The 17,268-nt window shown below is 43.4% G+C and overlaps 1 protein-coding gene across 1 annotated transcript in view; it reads right to left on the bottom strand.

Annotated features, from left to right (window-relative positions):
* Window positions 1–364: 364 nt before the first annotated feature.
* LOC140489296 (histone-lysine N-methyltransferase KMT5C-like) overlaps window positions 365–17,268 on the bottom strand; it is a 33,252-nt gene continuing 16,348 nt past the window's right edge. The window contains exons 3-9 of the mRNA XM_072588687.1: window positions 16,632–16,797; window positions 14,538–14,647; window positions 10,137–10,300; window positions 7,918–7,937; window positions 6,631–6,767; window positions 4,912–5,093; window positions 365–2,936 (exon numbers count right to left, since the gene is read on the bottom strand). Coding sequence (XP_072444788.1) covers window positions 1,282–2,936; window positions 4,912–5,093; window positions 6,631–6,767; window positions 7,918–7,937; window positions 10,137–10,300; window positions 14,538–14,647; window positions 16,632–16,797 — 2,434 coding nt within the window. The 3' untranslated portion in view covers window positions 365–1,281. The remainder of the gene's footprint in view (window positions 2,937–4,911; window positions 5,094–6,630; window positions 6,768–7,917; window positions 7,938–10,136; window positions 10,301–14,537; window positions 14,648–16,631; window positions 16,798–17,268) is intronic.

Genomic DNA, 17,268 nt, shown 5'->3' with positions numbered 1-17,268 from the left:
GATAACAAGAGCTGGGTGAGGAGGGAGTTGAGACTTTTCTTAAACACAATAGATTGAATCTGCTTCCAGAATGTAACAATCACAACTTTGAGAATACCATTATAAATGTATGTGAAAAGGAAACATTGCAAAATTATGGGGAAAAGACAAGGCAATAGGTCTCAATAAGACAACTGTTTAAACAAAAATACCAGCACTGGGACAACAGGCCGAATGGTCTGCCTGCTTGCTTTATGATCCCAGAAATCCGAATGTCATCACTGACTCTTGGAGACGCGTGAAACGTTCAGACCTTGTTAGAACCACGAGAAAAGGAAAACCCGTAAAACTGCTTTTAGACTTCACAGACACAAAGAGGAAAGGCTTGGCTTTAAAAAAAAGTTTTTACTTTTCTCATGAGGAAGGATATCAAGCACATCAGCTGACCAATAAGCACCAAAAGTTGTTATCCTGAGGTTATATGAAGCTTTACGAATTGTCCCTGGGACTGAGTCAAGAAAATGAGAGAGAGTGTACTTCAAATTCTCTTTAAGGAGCACTCGAAGGAAAGTTCAAACTAATCTCACTTCTATGAGTTGTACTTTACATGCTGTGTGACTTGCCAGTTCGCGAGCTACTTACTTCAAGAATCCACGGCCTAAACCGACCAGCAGGACAGACACAGCCACTTCCTAGTTTGCACAGAGATAAAGCTTTGTTTCTTTAAGTTTCCCCGACTCTCCTGCCTTCTCATGACTCCTGCAGCTTCAGGACAGTGGCAGCTCTCTGGTACCTCAGCCCCCCTTAACCCAGATACGGAACGACCAAGCCAGCTGCTTGATCCAAAGAGCACCCCAGCTGATGCTGTCCTCAATGGAGGTCGGCTGATTTCCCAAACCCCCACATTCCCAAATTACAATGTGGCCAACAAGAATGCTAATCACCCCTGCACTGGTTGAGAACAAAGGAAGCCTGCAGACAGGGGCTTCCAATTGGGTTTGGCAGAATCCCATGCTTGGGAGTGCAAAGTTGATGTCAAGTAGAGCCCCACGATCTCAAAATCATTGTGCAAACCAGGGAAACAGCTACAGTTCAACCTGTTAGCTCATCAATAACAGAATACAGGAGGAAGGAATTTCAACATTATCTGTGTGTGTGTGTGTGTGTATGGGCAGCATTAGAAATTGAATTTCTTTCTCTCCTTTTTGTAAGATAGTTCGTTATGGGGTTTGAGGGTTGGGGGAGGTGGGTGAGGGCGTAAAGGAGGGTAGGGTGGAAACACTTCTGACCCCAACGTAATACTCAGACAGAGTCTTCACTCGCCGAAGAGGAGATATCAAAGTCTATAGAGCCATGACTGACAACCAGACGCAAGTGCTTGGATCTAGCAAACGGGGTGAAAGCTGCAGGTCTTTTGTCATCTTCCATCGAGGAAACAAAACAATCGTGGGCCAGCATGCCCTCGGCACACACTGCACTATGTGATGGTCCCAGCCCCGTCACCTCTCTGCTACACACCCTTGTCTCCTGTGCGTAGCTTGGGAAATGTTTGGAGCGTTTGCGCTGGGTTGCGTCATGCACTGGGTTGTTAATGGCTGCTGAGCCCAATCCATTCACTATTGCTATTCTCTCCCCATCGGGCGCTTTCCTTTTGTTGGTTTGCTTTAGCGGCTGCCGACCACCTGCTTTCTGCCCGTGAGCTGTCCACCTGTATTGTCTCACTGGCCTGCTCGCAGGAGAGTGAAGCTCGGCACAGGGCAAAGTCCTCCACAATCTGTCGGCTGCTGTGTGTTCAGCTCCCAGTTTGGAATCCACCAAACAGCTCCCTCCCTCAGCGCCCATGCTTCGCTTCACAGCCATCCTCCTTCGAACGTACCATGTCCGAGTGGCACACTCACAGATCTTCGAAATATCTTCCAGAACTACGCGGACATCTCGGATTTCCGCTGAGTGTACAGCTTGACAGTTCCCGTCCGCTGAAACCTGTGGACTTTGTCTGCAGTTTTGCCGAGAGGTTGCCTTGCCTTGTGCTGAGCTCTGTGCTTCATTTTTGACACTGGTTACAAGGACGGCATCCTTACTCAAATCGATTTTCACAAAGTGGGTCAAACCAAATGCTCTCCTTGGTGGTATCTCTGGGCTTTGTGAGCTCTTCCTCTTTTGACAGGTTTTCCTTCTCAATGCCCTTTTCCTCCTCCTCCGTTTCCTGGTCAATGTGCCAGTAGACCCCTTCTCCCTGGCAGTCTGTAAATGATGAGGTGGTGAGCCTGGAGAAATGGCTTCTTTTGTGCTCTGAGGTTTTGTTAGTGCTTGGTCCAATGAAGGAAGGGTCACTTCAGGTAAATGAGGTGTATTACAATCCTTCCAAATGAGCTGTGCTAACTTTCTTGACTTGAGCTTAGGTGCTAGGACTGCATTGGTGCTGGCTGGAGCTTTCTGTGTGGTCACGTCTCCTGGACACTGGGGGGTAACTGGCCCCGGGTCTACCTCTGGCTTGTCCCATAAATACCTCCCGTTTTCCCTTGTAGCTGCTTCATCTATATTGGTCAATGGTCCAGCCAGGTTCGTGCAATCGCGTAAATCCACTCGCAGGTCCTTTAGGAAGATGCCTTCTGGCATCTGGAATGTTACAGGTTTTTCAAGACCAGTTTGCCCAGCAGTGGGCTGAAGCTCTGGTATTGAGGAATGGCCAAATTCACAGTGAAGCCTTTCTGCCTCACCTTTCCATGAAGGAGATTCCCCTCCCTGATCAGCAGTCTGGCTCCCATTCTGCAAATGCGTCACTGAGCCTGCATCGGTTGCCACGTCCGTCTCTTCACCAGCCTGAGCCTTCTGCAGTTGCAAAGGCGTCAAGCGAAGCACAGGTGGTGACTTTGAGTGGGCTCTACTTGGAGTCCGCCTTTTCCATTTTCCACGTTTACCCCTCCTTGAACTTAAGGACAGCCTTCTGGCTGAAGCTGAAAGTAAAAAAAAAAAGCTCAAGATCAATAAACACGCTCGGCAATAGGCAGGACAGGCTCCAAACACAATGGCTTTTGTCCTATTTTGCAATGCTCTTACTACTATCTCATCTATACATCCATTCCCTAAGACCTCAAGCTGGTGAGGATTGGCTGCCCTTAAACCAATAATAACAGAGTATAATAATGGAGTTGGATCTACCCTCACGTCACAACCAACACATACAATCCAGTAACATTCACTGCATAGCAGTTAAATGGGCTATTTTTCCCTCTCTACACCATAAGGATACTGGTACCAATTATAGTTCTTCCACTAGTGCTGGCATTAGGGTCATTTAATAACCAATCTGATTTGAAACATGGGGTAGGAGATTCATAGAGAAAGGTCCCCATTTACTTGTGGAATTTACAACCATTGTTTGTGGTCTGCTTGATCAGCAGTGAGGGGCATGCAGCCTGCTCCTGGGCTGTGCCAATGTCCTTAGTAGACACTTTATAACATGACGTTCACCTCGAGGACCATGCCCAGTTCTGGTAACCAGAAGAGACAAAGATGTTGGAAAGTTTGTAAAATTCAGCAACAAGCTGATTGCTAGGCTGATTTAAGAAGAAACGTTAAATCTTGAAATCCGACTGGTTCCCTCAGATGCTACAGGGAAGGAAATCTGCCATTCTTCCCTGGTCTGGCCTATACGTGACTCCAGACCCATAGCAATGTGGTTGACACTTCACTGTGATCTGAAATGGTCCAGCAAGCAACTCAGTTCAAGAACAGTTAGGGATGGGTAACCAATGTTGGTGCTGCCATTGACACCCACAACCCATGAGAGAATCAATAAGAACTAGAGACCAAGGTCTTGAACTTTGCTCTTTTAACCTTGAAATTAACAAAGTAGGTTAAACAGCCCTGATGTGGCGTTGTAACAAAAATACAGACTAATGGTTAACGGAAATCACTAGTGTCTAAAGGCCTCTGTCATGCCAGTGAACACTATGTACTCCCTCTCAACAGACACCGTAGCACAGACGTAACCATGAAAGAGTCAGGTATAACAGCCCTCTGCCTAGAACTATTGATGGCCACTTCGATCACGCCCAGGAGCAGAACCACAAGGAGACCCTCCACTAGTTGATTTTCTAGACTTACTCATGACTAATTACTCAAAGACAGTGCAGGCAAGGAAAATCCGGAAAGTTAAACTGTGATAGTAAAAAATAAGAGGGGCAGAGTTTGAAATGAGTAAATGGAAAATTCAGAGCTGGTACGTTTAGGGAATGGACTTTCCGAAAGAGAAGTGAAAGTGAAAATCATTTAACAACCCCACGTGTGTTGGGACTTCGTTCTAGATGGATGAGATCAGGAGAGCCAAACTATCTTTCTTATCTGTAACTAGCTTGTGAACAAAAGCTGAATACAATGATTATGAATCAATTTTAGTGTGCTCAACTACCGATAAAAGATAAATTCCGTTTAGTGAACTCCTCAGAATGTTGTTGCGCCCACACATTCTATAACAACAACACCATCCTCCAGATATCCTGACTGGCTGACCTAATAAAACAGTAAAATTTCCATTATCCAGCAAGCACCACGATAGGGTGGTGCTGGTAAATCAAAATTTCTGGTTGCCATTCTTAGTAATCAAAGGAACCCAACAAAAGCAATTCTTGATGTATAATACAACATGCAGAAGCCTACTGCCTCTCTACCTTTGACTCTTTTCATGATAACATGGAGGGAAAAATACTTCCAATGTTTAGCCAGTTCTTTTACAGCCTTTTCATACAGGCTACACTAATATTTTATATAGTACTACTGATGTCAATGAGATAGGGTGCAGGATGCTGTTGGGGTGTGGGGTGTGGTGGTGGGGGGGGGGGGGGAGCAATTTCAGAAATTCCAGTCGGAGGAGCAGCGGCTAACTCAATTTTTGCTGTACAAGCTTTTCTTTTCTGTGGCTATACTCACTCTGCCACAAGGCTCTTTCCACTGTTTTCTGATATAAATCAACATGTGCTCCCTTGGGCCGGCGTCCTTTGCCTTTCTGTTTCATACGACTCAGGCGACTGTCGGTCTCTCTCAGTCCATACTTGCAGAATGTGCCCATGTCAATGGCACGCTTCTTCATCTTGAAGGCTCCTTCTCCTCGCCTGGAAAGAGCAAAGATCAACCTTCTCGTTTAAGGAATAAAACGGAGCTTCATTCATGAATTTCTGATCATTTTCTCCTTCCTAGCAGCTTTTACGTTGTCTCACCAAAGGGCTGGTAGTCACCGGTGTAGAAGCTTGACACCATCCGAGACAAAGCAGCAAACCTGATTGCCACCCACCTAACATCTTCAACGTTTACTCTCTTCACCACGAGCACACAGTAGCAGCAGTGCCTACCATTTACAAAATACACTACTGCAAGTTACTGCGGCTCCTTCTATAGCACCTTCCATATCCAGGCCCTCTCCCCCCCTAGAAGGGCAAGGACACACTTAATGGTAAGGTCCTGGGGCATGTTCCTGAACAAAGAGACCTTGGCGTGCAGGTTCTTAGTCCCTTGAAAGTAGAGTCGCAGGTAGATAGGATAGTGAAGGCAGGATGTTGTGAAACTTGAAAAGAGTGAGAAAAGATTGACAAGGATGTTGCTAGGGTTGGAGGGTTTGAGCTATAGGGAAGGGCTGACTAGGCTGGGGCTGTTTTCCCCGGAGCGTCGGAGCTGAGGGTGACCTTATAGAGGTTTATAAAATCATGAGGCACGGTGGTTCTGTGGTTAGCACCGCTGCCTCACAGCACCAGGGACCCAGGTTCGATTCCACCCTCAGCTAACTCTCTGTGTGGAGTCTGCACATTTTCCCAGTGTCTGCGAGAGTTTCCTCTGAGTGCTCCAGTTTCCTCCCACAATCCAAAGGATGTGCAGGTTAGGTGGATTGGCCATGCTAAATTGACCATAGTGTTCAGGGATGTGTAGGTTAGGTGCATTAGTCAAGGGTAAATGTAGAGGAATGAGGAATGGGTTTAGGTGGGATACTCTTTGGAGGGGTGCGTGGACTTGTTGGGCCGAAGGGCCTGTTTCCACACTGAAGGGAATCTAAGATTGAGGTGTATGGATAGGATAAATAGACACGGCCTTTTCTCGGGGGTGGGGGAGTCCAGAACTAGACAGCATAGGTTCAGGGCGAGAAGGAAAAGATATATAAGGGACATAAGGGGCAACGTTTTCACACAGAGGGTGGTGCGTGTATGGAATGAGCTGCCAGAGAAAGTGGAAGAGGCTGGTACAACTTTAGCATTTAAAAGGCAACTGATGTCAGCGAGATAGGGTGCAGGATGTTGTTGGGTGTGGGGTGTGGTGGTGGTGGTGGTGGTGATGGAGTGCAATATCAGAAATTCCATAAATAGGAAGGGTTTAGAGGGATATGGGCCAAGCGCTGCCCCAACAGCATTCCCATTTGTCCTGGAAGTCAAACTCTTCTGTCTTTCACCCAGTCACAGACCTTCCTTTCGTCCTGGTCCCACTTACCCCTTGCTCAAATCCTACCTCATTCCTGACTTCGTCAAATTCTGATAATTGGCCTGAAGTGTTAAAGAGCTTCTCTGTCTGCAGCTACTGCCTTGACATCCTGAAAATCTCTGGCATTTTTTGTTCTGGTTTCCAGAAAACCACAGGTCTCTGCTTTTTGATGATTATATCCCTTACCTTTCACAAGTGTAGCATTCGCATAGCTCATTCTTTTCACCGAAAAAGCTGTCACCATAGTAACAGGTGATCTCATCTCCAGGTTCAATGTCTCGAAGAACTTTGACACATGCTCGGTCACCTTCAGTTGGAACAAACTGTGGAAGGACAAAAACAGAAAAATATGGGGCAAATTCCTGTTATTCTGCAGCCAATTTCCAAACAGCAAGGAAATATAACACATCCAGCTAGTTGTGTTTTACACTGAAGTATGGAGACACCGTGTTACAGAGCGGTACACACAGCTTCTATGCTCTAAACCAGAGTTTCTGCTCACAATTAAGCAGGTGTGCAACACTTTATTAAAGGAAACGCACCAAATAAATAGTAGTGTCAGGGGTTGATGGAGTCCAACTTTCACCACCATCATCAGTCCCAAATGAAGTTCCTTTTATGAAATTTTTGCTCAAGGTACTTAATCGAAAAATATCTTCAATTCTTTATCCTTTCGCTTAACAATACAATTAACATAACTAATATCTTTCTGGACGCAACGCACACAGAGGTAGTTGTACTGAGTCAATGATGTCCTCCTGATTTATAAAGGGAACGGGAAGAAATTCACAATTAACATGATGTGAATTGTGCAGAAAGGCACTGCCTGGTGAATATAAGGAAGCAGGAAAGTTTCAAGAATTGATGCCCATCAGGTTAGCACATCTCTGTCCAGAAGGGAATTAGATCTTTTTAAATTGGACAAAGTGACCTTCAACTATGTGATGACAGGGTCACGCTCCTAATTACCGCATGTGTTTTGTCCAAAAGTCAAGCAAGCAAAGAAAAGCTTTCTACCTCCTTGGGGCCTATACAGAACACAGTCACAGAATTAATTTTGACAAGTGTCCAACCCTTTCTATCCAATTTCCCAAACAACAGATACAGGGGAATGGTGAGTAACTCAGATTTGTAGGGTTGGAAGAGGAACAAACATTGGCAGACAGAGCCATAGTTTAACATCTCATCCCAAAAAAAAAGCAGCATCTCCGACAATGCTCCAGGTCCTGCACTGAGATAATAGCCCAGACGATAGCCCTTGGTCTGTTGGAAGATTGAAGACCAAATCTGCTGATACAGAACGAGGTTTACACTCCAGTGCGAGCTGGTGCCTTCACCTAGGAGCGGTCACAAGTGCTGGGCATAGTTTTGAGCACTGCATTCAAAGCCACAGTGCAAAACCCTTGGTCCAACATCAGGCAGCTATTACAACAATATAAAACCAGCTGAAAATGAAAACAGTTGCTATCTTACCTTACAGTTCGGTCTGCAGTCTTCAGGGAAGAGAGACAGCGAGAGATAGAGAGAGATAGATAGAGAGAGAAAACAGAGGAACATTAATAATTAAAGTTAACTTTATTCAAACATGCTCCTTTCAAAAAATACTAACTTGAGACATATAGTATCTTCAGGAGTACCTCGCTAAACGGTAATCAATTTCTTGATGACAAGAAATGATGACAATTGGACTATTTGGAATAGCAAAATCAAGGTTACTATTTTAAGACAACAAACCTTGATTTGGAACAGTGTTGACCATAAACCAATTCTTTCATAGGAAGGTCAAGGTGGAGAGTCTAAAGCACTCAAAATAAATCTCAAAGAAGAGATGATATTTATCCCAGAGCACTGAGAGACAGAGGAAGGAGATTTCAAAGACAGCAATGATGATTAAGACAGAAGTGATAGTCACTGGGACATTATTGTAGCAGACTGGAAACATATTAATGTGATGCCCAGTCAAAGGTGGTGGACAAATTGAAACGACTGGCTTTCGGTCTGATCGCACAGTGGTAGAATAGAATGGATTATTGGAAATAAAGGTGAGAATAATCCAACCAGCAACTCAGTAAACAGTAGGCATACTGGATTCACAAAGGAAGTTACATCATGAGTGGACCACAGGAAGCCCTGGAATGCATTTTTCCTCAACTACTAAAGCTTCATCTTAATATAAGGCTATGGGAATGCAGGGTAAACCTAAGGAACGATTAGGAGATTGGCTTGGAGGATACAAAATGAGTAGTTGCTCGAAGAACTAATGTAAGGTGAAGAGGTTTGGTGATGGGAGAGCATTGGGTGGGTTGTGTCAGGGCTGGGACCATCATTGTTTCTTAAATAATTATGTGGAAAAACAATAGATAAAATGTAATACAGACAAGAGGAGAGAAAAGTGAGAACGGAGTGAACCAGTAACTTAAAACCAATTAATGCATTTTATTAACAGGTTTAGGCTGTGCATGCTCATTCAGGACTGAGTGGAGACTTCTTCAAATAAAGTTCACTTAGATTCCTTAGAACCAGAGACAAGAAATTTCCATCGTATCAGATTGATTTAAATTCAAATCCTAACCACAGAACTGAAAGGACGTTACGTTAATTTGATAATACATTTGTTAAGCATAAAAATGTGCAAATTCTCAGGACAGACATCAAGTGTAAAACTGTCTTTGGAAGGAAAAACTGGTTTTAAACATAAATGTTATGATGGACAAAGTACATTTAACCACAAACTGAGAAAGGAGTATTAGGTTAGATATTCCTACAGTATGGAAACAGGCCCTTCGGCCCAAGTCCACACAGACCATCCAAAGAGTAACCCACCCACACCCATTCCTGTACACTATATTTATCCCTGACTAATGCACCTAACACTATGGGCAATTTAGCATGGCCAATTCACCTGACCTGCACATCTTTGGACTGTGGGAGGAAACCAGCGCACCCGGAGGAAACCCACGCAGACACGGGGAGGATGTGCAAACACAATCACCTAAGGCTAGAATCGAACCCAGATCCCTGGTGCTGTGAGGCAGCAGTGCTAACCACTGAGCCACTGTGCCGCCCCTATTAATTGACAATGCTTCTAACTAAGGACATAGTGGCTATGAGCTTAGCAGGATGGGTAGTTTTGAGACAAAAAGAAAGTTTGCACTGATATTGTGCCTTTCACAACCTCAGAAAATGCTTCACTGCCATGTGAGTCAACACTATTGTAGGAAATGTGGCAGCCAATTTGGGCACAGTAAGCTCCCAAAAACAGCTCTACAATAATGAGCTGATGTTTTAGTGAGGACGATTGAGGGATTAATATTAACCAGCACACCAGAGATAACTCCAGTGGTTTTCTACAAAACAGTAGTATCATAGGTTATTTCACACTGAACCCAGGCTGGGTCTCAGTTTAAAATCTAATGCAGCGAAACTGGCCGATATGGGGTTAGTTCAGGGTCAGCTAGCTGCAGATCAGTCTCCCTAGGGCTGGGTGCCACTTCAGAGTATCAATGATATTCTGTGAGTAATGCATCAAAGAGCAAGTGAGCAGAGTTCTCAGACTTGAATATAATCTCAAGACAAGTACGTCTGATAAAGTATCAGTGCAGCCTTCTGGAGATGTAGAGCATATAAAACAAAATAGGCAAATATTTTTGACAGAAATACATAATCTTTAAAAAGGTCAGTTATCTACATACCATGATTGATGAAGGAAGCAGGGCCCAGCCAGAGTTGAGCACATTTTTTCCGAGTAGAGTACATCACACTGAAGTCATTCTCCCCTGGGCGTAGGAGGGATTCCTCCTTCTCAGAAAGTTCTGCCAAGCAGCCAACTAGCAACTCAATCTTATCATTCTCCTTCCTGTGAAATAAGAAGTAGACTGCTGATTAAACTGCAGTGGGCAGGAAAGCTGCTGAAAATGTTACTGCACAAACATGGTGCTGATTGGGAATGGCATTATTCGGTGTGAAAACTAGCCTCACAGACCATTAAGATCCTAAATCCTCTGGGACGCAAAGACTTTGCCAGTAAACTTATCCCACGTAAGGATGTAGCAAGAGCTCTCCAATGGAGTCTTCACCTCAGGCTAAGTATCACAGAAACATTCAACATAATCAGGCAGAGTCAACATGGTTTTGTGAAAGAGGAATAATCCAATGGAGTTCCTTCAGGAGGTAACATGCCCTCTAGATAAAGGGAAACCAGTGAATTTGTTAAACTTGGATTTTCAGAAGGCATTTGATAAAGTGCCATATCGTGGGCTATTGCAGAAAATTAAAGTTCACAGTGTAGTGGGTAGCTTATTAACATGGGATATAAGCTTGGCTGGCTTACAGGACATGGAGGTTAGGCATATATAGTCTTTTTCAGGTTGGCAAGATGTAACAAGTGATGTGTCACAGGTATCAGTCCTGGGACCACAACTGTTTACAAACTTATATAAACGATTTTGATGAAAGGACTGAAGGGACGATTGTGACATTAGCTGATGACATAAGATTGGTAGAAAATTAAGTTGCAAAAAAGGCTACAAAGGGATAAAGATAGGTTAAAGGAGTGGACAAAAGTCTGGAGCATAATGTAGAAAAATGTGAAAGCATCCATTTTGTCAGATATCATAAAAAAAGCTAATGATCTCAATGGTGAGAGATTACAGAGCTCTGTATTGCAGAGGAACGTAGATGTCATAATGCATGAATCACCACAGGTTAGTATACAGGTACACCAAGTAATTAGGAAAGCTGACAGAATTTAATCATTTACCACAGGATGAAACAAATCCCGTACTAAAGTAGGGACATTATTCTTCAATTATACAGGGAGCTATGAGACCACATCTGAAATCCTGGGCACAATACTGGTCACCTTAATTATAAATATTAATGCGTTAGAAGCAGTTCAGGGGATATTTACTAGACTATTCTTGGAGTGAGTAGGTTGTCTCATGAGACAATGTTGGACAGACCTGACTAGTATGTGCTGGAATTCAGAAGAGTAAAAGACAGCTCAATTGAAACATACAAGATCCTAAGGGATTTTACCAGGGTAGCTGTGGGGAGGATATTCCTTCTTATGGGAGAATCTAGAACTAGGAGTCACCATTTAAAATCAGGAATCACCCATTTAAACCAGAGATGAGGTGAGTTTTTCTTCTGAGCTTTGTGTGAAGTTGGAATTCTCTTCCTGAAAAGACGTTGGAAGCAGAGTTCCTCAACATATTGTATGTAGAGGTAGGTAGATGTGTGTTAATCAATGGGTCAAAGATTATTGGGGGTAAGTGAGAATGCAGACTGAAGTTTCTATCAGATCAGCCATGATCTTATTGAATGGCCAAACAGGTGTGTGGGTCTGAATGGTCTACCCTTATCGCCCCAATAAGGGAGGGAAAGCACCTCACACGCATACATCCACATCCACACCAGCCTTTGATGCCTGCTGGAAACCACATTGACATGAGGATGTCAATGGACAGATGAAAAATTGATAGTGGGTTTTGGAAGTCAATTCCTATCAAAACTCACATTCTACAGGAAAACATATCCTAGTATAATCCTTCAGTGGACAAGGGAATATAATAATTAGATAATTCTAAGTTTGTGGGAAGGCTGATTTTACACAGTTAACATGATAGTTGTGGACTCCGAGATTCTGCAACTAGCTTGAGCATCTCTGCAACAAGTAATTAGGTATAATAAAGCAGCCTAGGGTTAATTTCCTCTTGCACCAAACAAGCATGTTGCGGCTGCACAGGACAATGGTTAGGCCACTGTTGGAATATTGCGTGCAATTCTGGTCTACTTCCTATCGGAAAGATGTTGCGAAACTTGAAAGGGTTCAGAAAAGATTTACAAGGATGTTGCCATGGTTGGAGGATCTGAGCTACAGGGAGAGATTGATCAGGCTGGGGCTGTTTTCCTTGGAGCGTCGGAGGCTGAAGGGTGACCTTATAGAGGTTTACAAAATTATGAGGGGCATGGATAGGATAAATAGACAAAGTCTTTGCCCTGAGGTTGGGGAGTCCAGAACTAGAGGGCATAGGTTTAGGGTGAGAGGGGAAAAATATAAAAGAGACCTGCGTGAAAAAGTTGCCCTGTAGAAGGTGGTACGTGTATGGTATGAGCTGCCAAAGGATGTGGTGGAGGCTGGTACAATTACAACATTTCAGAGGCATTTGGATGGGTATATGAATAGGAAGGGTTTGGAGGGATATGGGCTGGGTGCTGGCAGGTGGGACTAGATTGGGTTGGGATATCTGGTCAGCATTGACGGGTTGGACCGAAGGATCTGTTTCCATGCTGTACATCTCTATGACTCTAAGTACCCTTGTTGCCTATTGGAAGCCTCATTGGCGAGGTCCAGCTAAGTGGAATCCAAATCAGCAATCACAAAAAAGTGCCGCTTACAGTCTCAAATTGACCAGAGCATTTTATAACCAATGAAATACTCCTCAGCCAACGTCTGCATAGTTACTAGTTTTGTTTTCCACATTACAAGTTGCTTGAAGAATATTGTTCAGGACACTGGGGAGAATTTCCCATTGTTCTTCTTCAAAATAATGCCATGGGGTCACTTACGTACCTGTGAGGGTGTGAGAGGCCTCAGTTTAACCACTCATCTGAATAAAGGTATCTCTGACAGTGCTGCACTCCCTCAGTACTACATGGGGCATGTCAGCGTACATTTTGTACTCAACTCTCTAAACCACATTAATGAAATGTTTTCCAGGGCAGTGCCTATGTCATTGTCAAAACCAATTACAAAAGGTGCCACTTAGAATATCCTAAGTAGAGCATGTATTCTGCAAAGTTTAATAAGCTTAATAATGTTGTTTACTACTTGACTGAGCAGCTGTGACCATCCCATTTGTTGTTCTTAATGGCTTACACACAGCTGAGTGATAGTGCCTGAAGACCGTACTTTCCAATTGCCCTGCAAGCAACTGTTGAAAACTTCAGCTTCTCACTAAATACAGGCAATCTGGTTTTGTTTAATTGTTATTCAATCTTGGATCAGTTAAGCATCAAAAAACATTCTCTGCTACATTTTAAACTAGATTAGGGATCTTAGACTTTTAAACTTTAAAAATCTTATCCATCAATACATTGAGAATCTGACACAATTGCGTGCAATTAGTATTTGCATGAGCAAACCTGCTGTAGGTAGAGGGGAGTTTCTGCAGAAATATTTTGTGCTCAAAAGTTTAAAGACCAACAACGTGAAGTTAGGAACAATTTGTATTTTTGTACTATTCTGCGCAGCACGGTGGGGCAGGCTCAGAGGTTGGCACTGCTGCCTCACAGCATCAGTGACCTGGGTTCGACTCCAGCTTCGGGTGACTGTCTGTTTGGAGTTTGCACATTCTCCCAGTATCTGCCTCCAGGTGCTCCAGTTTCCTCCCATAATCCAAAGGTGTACAGGTCAGGTGAATTGGCCAAGCTCAGTTGCCCATAGTGTTAGGTGCATTAGTCAGAGGGGAATGGGTCTGGGCGAGTTACTTTTTGGAGGGTTGGTGTGGACCTGTTGGGCTGAAGGGCTACAGTATATTCCCATACTGTAGGGAATCTAATTTAATCTAATCACTGACCAGAAATGCAATTTAGACTGTCCAGATTCCTTTCATGTTACAATCCTTACACCCAACAAACTTCAAAAGGAAGAATTTTTGCTCTGATGGCATCTTTCACATCTTCCACCTTTTTGAAGCTTAGCTATTTCTGTTGCTTTGGCAAGTGAGCACAGCAAGATCTCACAAACAGCAATGAGATAAATGATCAGCATAACTGCTTTGGTTATGTTGTTATCCAGAAGACTGCTCTACTGAATGCTCCAGTTGATCTTCTACACTCACCTGAACGGGCAGATAGGTCATTGTTTTAGATCTCATTCAAAAGCACTGCAATCGCACAGAAGCATCAGTCAAGGCTTTGTGCTCAAGACCAGAGGTGGGGCCAGAACCTGTGAACTGAGACAGGCTGCCACATTTACCCAGTTTGCCAGGGGAATCTTCCAATCAAGTTACAGGAACAAAAAGTGTTTTCTCCCACAACACCAGCCTCTCTCCATTTATATATAACATTAAAGACAAAAATATACATACCACTTCCTTAAGGACACAATCTTTGCTCCATTGGATTCTGATGAGTATCGATTACAAGGTAGAATTTCAAAGCCACTTTCAGGTAGGAATATTCGAAGGTAACGGAATACCTAAATCAAGGACAGTAATGCATAAGTTTAACAATAGAACATGTATTCCAAATAATACCGTGACAGTAGATTTGATGAATGTGTGTTTACGTATATACACAGCATGTTAACTGGCCATAAAACCAAAACCAATACCAAAAACAAATGTGAACTTACAATAGGTCAAATTATTATCTATTAACTATAACTAAGTAAAATGCCTGATTTGAAGTGAAATGGATACTCTCAGACAAAGCTGCTACAACTGATGTCAGTGTCTCAGCCCAGGGAATGGGATATGGCTGGAAGAAGTGTGAAGAGAAAATCAGAGAGGGTGCTTTATTCCGATCCAGATAGTTTGTGGAATTGGATGAGGATAAAATCAGGAGAGGCTGTGATACCAATGGAGTTGCCTATCAATCTTTACTCTGTACTGACTCACAATGAATGGCTATTAAGCTATGGCCTTAGTGAGTTGCTGTATTCCAATATTGTACAGAAAATGAGACAGAGGATTAGTACAAAATCATTTACCAAGAATTTAGAATGGATAGCTCAGTGTTTTACAATTGTTCCTGCAAACCATAAAGTGCACACTTTGATAAAAGGGGACAGGCCAAGATAAGAAATGGAATCCAAGTCAGATGGTGAAGTACAAAACCTAATAAACTAATGGTAAAAGGGACACTGTAGCAGAAAAGGAATATAGAAAACCTTATCAAAGTAAAACAGCGTTTCTGATACTGATGATGCACCTAGCGGCTGGCGAATTCCTCAAATGTACTGGCATACATTCCAAGGGCACTTGGGTGTATACATCACCACAAAAGAAGCAGACAGCTACATCAAACGACCACCTCAACTGCCCACAGTTTGGTTTTGTTCAGGCCACCACGGCTGCCCAGGGGCAGACCCATGAGGAAGTCCTCTGATCTGCCCACTCCCCCCACCACTGTCTCCACACCACATAGCTAAAGATCATGAGCATGGGGATGACAATCAAACAAAACTTGAGGAATAGCCCCCTTAAACAGTAAATTCAACCTCACACATCCTAGATAAACATGGAACCCAGACTCCTCAAGACTGCAGAAATTACAGGCAGCCTTGGAGTTCGTGAAGCAACTTGATCAATGTTTGCATGGGACTGCCACATGCATCAATCTCCACAAAAAAAGCAGAGAACATCCCACCGGGGCACAACATTAGTGGAATATGAAGAAATGTCTGAAAAGTTAGTGAAGGTAAGCAAGTGCAGGGTGTGCTGCAGCTATCCATACAATAAATTCTTTGGCACATATCAGAATGGCACAAAGGGGATTTCCACAATTCTGGATTAGTGGTGCTGGAAGAGCACAGCAGTTCAGGCAGCATCCGAGGAGCAGTAAAATCGGCTCTAATCGTGGCCATGAGGTAAGTAACAGAACCCAGGGCCTACATGAAGTTACGTCCAAATGGGGATCAATTCTGTTGGAAAGATACTACATGCACGAGCTGTCTTGACATGAGGACACAGTCCCACAGTTCTTCATCACATGTGAAGATATCTCACCAATCTACCTATTTACCTCCTAACCTCCCCTACCTGTTTAGCCTTAACATAATGAACATAACATGAACACAAAGAACACAGGTATGTAGTTCTACCCTAAGTGTACTGCATAGTTCGATAATGAGGCAGAGAAAGCTTTTGAGGTTGTGGCAGGGACTCCACAGTTGGCCTGAACAATCCTGCGTGCGGGAAAAGCGAACAAGAGAATATCAACCCGATAGCCTTCTTGCCTTTCCAATCCTAGCCTATCCTGTGCTACTAAACACAGATGCAAACGTTGGGTGAAGTTGCAATGGGATGTGGCAGTGGTCATCTCAATAACAGGATAGCCTAAGATTCTTTCTAGATAAAAACCGGGCACTCGGGTAAGATGACAAGGTTGCCAATATCCTTACTGCAGGAAAGCCCCAAGGAAAGGGAGAAAATTTAGCAAAGATCCACCTGCTCACTCACCTGAGCTTTAAATATTTCTTCTTCAAGAGGAGTTTTGTGCAAGAAATAATGCCAAGCCCAGTCTCCCAATGTCAAGGCCCGATACACTGTCTCCAAATCTCGTGTCTTAAGAAACTTTTGTAGAATGTCCCTGAGGTATTGGTGTCTCCTTACAACAGGTCGGTTGCTGGAATGAAAGATCACCACAGAACCATCCAGAATTAGGCACGATACTTCAACCCCAGTCAAATAAGAACAAAGGGTTCTCTATAACTCTCCATGACTTAGTAGTCAGTAGTTAAATACACCAAAAGTTGACAAACAAACTAATCAGGGTGTAACAGGGTTTCACATTCAACAAAACATATCTAAAGTGCACCATCACAATTGTGACATAGAGCCTGGTTGGTAATGGTATAAGCTATTTTAGAGAAGAGTGTCAAGGAGCTAACAAATTACCAAGAAACTGGGAAACCCCTAGTAAAGAAGGCAGTACATATTCTTAGAGATCGCTGAGATAGGACAAAGTCCTATCTCAAGTCACTACTGGGAGAATGGGTGGTACAGAATATTCAGAAATATTAGTTAATTGGGAGTTACGTTACTCTTGACACAAGATGAGGCATTGCTCTGTCTTTGAGAGCTAGTGGGAACAGGT

Source organism: Chiloscyllium punctatum, chromosome 18 (genome assembly GCF_047496795.1).
Source record: "Chiloscyllium punctatum isolate Juve2018m chromosome 18, sChiPun1.3, whole genome shotgun sequence".
Taxonomy (NCBI): domain Eukaryota; kingdom Metazoa; phylum Chordata; class Chondrichthyes; order Orectolobiformes; family Hemiscylliidae; genus Chiloscyllium; species Chiloscyllium punctatum.
This window is presented reverse-complemented; position numbering and strand designations above follow the sequence as displayed.